The sequence below is a fragment of the Mastomys coucha genome, unplaced genomic scaffold (assembly GCF_008632895.1).
Source record: "Mastomys coucha isolate ucsf_1 unplaced genomic scaffold, UCSF_Mcou_1 pScaffold3, whole genome shotgun sequence".
NCBI lineage: Eukaryota > Metazoa > Chordata > Mammalia > Rodentia > Muridae > Mastomys > Mastomys coucha.
The window spans coordinates 28,327,753-28,332,835 of record NW_022196909.1 but is presented as its reverse complement, the minus strand read 5'-3'; the positions used below and the strand labels follow the sequence as shown (position 1 = coordinate 28,332,835).

At 45.7% G+C, this 5,083-nt stretch overlaps 1 protein-coding gene across 1 annotated transcript in view; it reads left to right on the top strand.

The window, feature by feature from the left end:
• Positions 1-5,083, top strand: part of Mypn (myopalladin) — a 90,095-nt gene that overhangs the window by 6,504 nt on the left and 78,508 nt on the right. The window contains exon 2 of the mRNA XM_031347982.1: positions 3,826-4,722. Coding sequence (XP_031203842.1) covers positions 3,827-4,722 — 896 coding nt within the window. The 5' untranslated portion in view covers position 3,826. The remainder of the gene's footprint in view (positions 1-3,825; positions 4,723-5,083) is intronic.

Sequence of the window (5,083 nt, the reverse complement as noted above, 5' to 3'; positions counted from 1 at the left end):
AAAAAATGAGAACAGAGTCAAATGTCACAGAATGCCCCAGACGAAATGTCTAAGAGAGCTCACGACTTCCACTCCCCACGTCTGATCTTGCCAGCCACCCGGCTGCTCAGGCCATAAATACTCTGGTCTTTCTCATCTCTCTCATTCTTATCCTACAATCCAATCACTGGCCTCTGAGTTCACAGGAGACCTCAGATCCAGCCATTCCTCACCACTTCCTGCTGCCGCCACTCACTCACTGGCCCACACCATCAGGTCACGGCCGCCTCCTACGAGAATCCTCTCTGTTCAGAATGTAGGAAAACTTGAACTCCTTCCCAGGGTCTGCAGGTCTAATAAGATCTGACCCTCTTCCTTTTCTCCTTTCTTCTGTTCCTTCCTTCCTTTCTTTTTTCTTCCTGTTGTTGTTATTATTGTTGTTATTATTATTTTGAGACAGGGTCTTACTCCATAGTTCAGGTCATCCCAGAACTCAGTCACTATGTAGTCCAGGCTGGTATGGAAACCATGACACTGTACCTATGTCGGCCTTCCAAGCACCAGGATTAAAGGCATAAGCCACCAGTCTACAACCTTCTACGTTTCTTACCTCATCTCTTCCATTCTTTTCACTCACTGGGGACACAGCATTTGACTCAACACAGCGATCACTCATCCTTCTGACATTTCTTTCTTCGTAAAGATTATTCTCCCCGATCGGGCAGGTTGCTGAAGTCCACATAATAGATCTGGCCTTCCCGGCTAAGGTGACACACCTCTCTTGAGCTTTACACCCTCCCTGCTTTCCGTTTGACCACCATGCCATACTTTATTCTTAATATTGATACCATTCCCATTGGGAAGTCGGCTCCATAAAGAAGCTATGTCTTTTATTGGCCAATACCTAGAATAACACCTGGCATGTAGAAGATGCTCAATTAAATTTATTAGATGAGATGGTAGGGGTTATAGCCCAGGATAGAACACTTGCCAATATGTATGGAGCCATTCATTCATTCATTCATTCATTCGTTCGTTTTTGCAGTATCGCATAGTTTTTCTTTTGACTATGAGTTTCCTTTTGCTATTTGATCTTTTCTACTTAACCCTGCAATTAAAAAAAAAAAAAGTAATAGAGCTAATAGGAAGTTCTGGTGAACAAAAAACCCAGCAGGCATTTGATGACTACCTTCCGCTCTCTGTTTTTTCTTTTTTTAAAAAAAATAATGATAACATCAGTTGCACACCGGTCGGTAGCCAAGGGCCGCGCCAGAAGGGCTTTGCCTCCTTGAGGTTGTTAATCTTAACTTCCCCGGAGAAAGGGACTACTTGTATTTAAAGATAAGAAAATCTCAAAGCTCAGGAAAGTTGCATAACCGTCTCAGTCACTCATCTGCTGAGAGATGAAGCCATAGTTCTGAGTCAGATCTCTCTAATTTTATGGTCAGTGCTGATTTCTGTGCCGGCTTCAATCTAAGCCGACACAACACACAGAGATGAAGACGAAGTCACGTTACAACATAGTAAAACACCAGCATCCCTCCAACAGGGGAGCTCCCTGGTTTATAAGGCAGGGCCACCTTTTGCACTCGGAATGCGGTGTCCCCAATGCGAGTCCAGAGACCCAAGCTAGAGAAGTAGACGAATAGGTAATTACAATAATTCATCTATGCATCACCGATGGCATCGGTATATTAACTATGTTTTCAAAAAGCATTTTGAGCCTCATTCCATACATCTGTTCTCTCATGGAGTTCATGCACACATGAAAATTCTCAACTGGGGTATTGGTCTTGCTTTCATGTGCTATTTTGCACATTACCATTCTACAAAAACTTAAAACCATTCTAGTCAATGAGCCTGTCATAATTTGCTTGACTGATTCTTACTGAACGTCGTTCCAATTTTCAGACCATTCTCCAGTACCATAATGACCGTTTCTAGGTTAAGGCGATGGTGTCGTCCAACACCTTTGAATTTTAAATTCATCCCTTTTGAAGGTACAGTAGACTTCACTGAATTAGCTCCAGTCAGAACTGTCTCAGGCTCTGGCAAGCACTCAGAGAAAACATTCCCCATGAATGACCCATCCAGCCATCTCTAACTGCCCTCTCAAGGTGACCGCCTACTTGGCCAATTGTGAGGTTAGCTTGGGATAGCACTGTGGAAGCCAGGGAGCCAGAGGAGTTCCTACGGAAGCCTTCAGTGTGATATGAGTGAGGGGCTACCATTATGATGGCAGGCAGAAGAGATCCGCTGAAACAGGCTCTGTCATGGATCTCAGAGGGAGCAGAGATTTAGGCTATTAATTTCTCCCCCATTTTATTGACAAGGCCAATACCTAATAGTAAAGAACATTGTCTTCATTCCGTTACCATCCCCGAGGGTGGGTGGAGTCAAGGGTGGGGTGCTATTAGTCAATGGGAAGATTATGGCCATCTCTGAGTGTCTGTTTGGGATAGCAGAGAATTAACTGCCCTGGGTCAAAGGTGAGCTATCCCTCAAGTAAGCTGCAGAAGGAGTTTGTGGATAACATCACCGGCCCCAAAACACATACTACTGTTCTCTTAAGGTTGTAGAAGCACTTTCAAAAAAAGTGATATGTTCGTATAGTTACAATTTAAAAACTAAGACCTGCATTTTGTAGCCGCTCATCTCTTCTTTTAATTTGAGATACTTTTAGAAACCTAGGCTTGGGGGCAGAAGAGATGGCTCAGCCATTAAGAGCCCACACTGCTCTTGCAGAGGATCTGATCTTATTCTCAGCCTCTGGCCTCGTTGAACACTGATATTCCTGCATGGGTACCACACACAGACATACAAAGAACTATGTGTTTAAATTTAAATCTTAAATAAAAAAAAAAGAAGCCCAACAATTGAGACTCAACATGAAGAGCAGATGACCGTAGCTTTGACTTGCGACTGTGTCCAGCAACAACACTGAATTTAAACCTCGTGTCTCCTATCAAACAACAGAAATACGGTTCATTTTTCATGAGCTCTATCAAGGCTACATCTTCAGTAGCTAAATGAGAAGACGTTGCCAATTTCTTTTGTCTTTCTATACTTCAATAAGCGTCAAGTTAACAAAACTGACAGGATGTAGAACAAACTTGTTTCTCATAACAAAAAAGACGATTACAACTGTTATCAATATCAGGCTTAGAAGGGCCAGTGAGATAGTTCAGTGGGTCCGGGGGCTTGCAGCCAAGCCCAGGTATGACCCTTAAACCCACACGGTGGACGAAAGAACCTTCATAGCCCTTGAGAGCCCCTCCCCTACAATAAACACATACATAAATGTCGTTTTAAAAATTAGACTTAGACATTTTTTCACATTTTAGGCAAATATTCTACTACTGAGTTCCACTCCTGGCCCTGATACTGAATAAAATCACTATGGTTATCTCAATAATGTGTACAATTGAATTTAATGTAAAGTTGTCTTTTGTTTTTTACTGAAATAGTAATCCCCAGGTGTTGTTTGTTTTGGATTTTTGAGACAGAGTCTTTCTACATAGCCCTGGTTATCCTGGAACTCACTATGCAGACCAGGCTGGCCCAGAACTCACAGAGATTCATCTGGCTTCTGCCTCCCAAGTGCTGGGATTTAAAGTCATGGGTCACCATACTCGGCAACATTTTATTTTTAATTTCAGAGAAACTATTGAGTTTCGTTTTCTTTTAGAGTTAGAGGTCGTCGTTAAGTCTTTCACTTTTGAGAAAATGTCAACATTAGGTGATACGATCTTTTTTTTAAATATAAGTCTCTGTGCTGAAGTAAATGCAGGCTGTTATTTTGGCAATAATCCGAATCTTTCTGCTGTTCTCCTCCCTTTGTTGCAGCATGCAAGACGACAGCATAGAGGCATCCACTTCCATCTCTCAGCTTCTGAGAGAAAGCTATCTGGCTGAAACCAGACATCGCGGGGACAATGAGCGGAGTCGAGCAGAACCGTCCTCCAACCCTTTCCATTTCAGCAGTCCTGGGGCTGCCGAGGGAGGAGGCCCGGAGGACCTTCCGGACCTTTCTGCCTTCCTGAGCCAAGAGGAGTTAGATGAAAGTGTCAATCTGGCAAGGCTGGCCATCAACCACGACCCCTTGGAGAGAGTGGATGAAGCGCAAGCCAGGAAGCGTCTGTCTTCCGACCAGACGAAGCATGCGTCCAAGCCAAGCTTCGAACCCGCCTTCCGCCAGGACAGCTCCCGAGCTCCTGCCAGCCCTAAAGACAGCCCGCCGGAGACCAAGAGGCCCCAGTACAGTTCTGAAACCCAGTCCAAGAAAGTCTTCCTGAACAAGGCTGCCGATTTCATCGAAGAACTCTCCTCCCTCTTCAAGGCTCACAGCTCCAAGAGGATCAGACCCCGGGCCTGCAAAAACCACAAGAGCAAGACGGAATCCCAGAATAGAGTTGTGCAAGAAAACAGCCCCGCTTTCTCAGATCTGACCGAAAGGCGAGAGAGAGCATCCGTCCCCATCCCCATCCCTGCAGACAGCAGGGATAATGAGCTGAACCACGCCATCGAACAGCGGGAAGCCAAGAGGAGGGAAGCCGAGATGGCTGCGGGGGAGACTGCGGCTGGGGACAGCACCCCCGGCTCTTCACCTTCGTCCCTGTACTACGAAGAGCCTCTGGGGCAACCTCCGCGCTTCACACAAAAGTTACGGAGCCGAGAAGTTCCGGAAGGCAGCCGAGTCCAGTTGGACTGTATAGTGGTAGGAATCCCACCGCCCCAAGTCAGGTAAAGACGGCCAGCGAGCGGTGTTGAGTAATGCTGTCTATCCGCCATGATCTGCCTGCAGAAAATCTCGTACTTTGTGAGAAAAGGAGCTAGGAGGAAAGGCAGGAACCTAGCACCAGCTACATAAGAACTCCATTTGTTCTAGGGCTAAGGCTGTATCCTGGTATTCTGGGTAGAACACTTGCCCAGCGTGCATTTGAGCCTGAGTTCACCCCCTCGCGCTGCACCGCAACACAGGTCTGGATTCCCTCAGCACAAGCCTGTGTTCTAGCACTCTGGAGGGAGAGGCAAGAGGATCAGTAGTTCAAGGTCATTTGTGCCTACATATAGAGTAAGAGGCAGTCTGGGCTATGTAAGACCC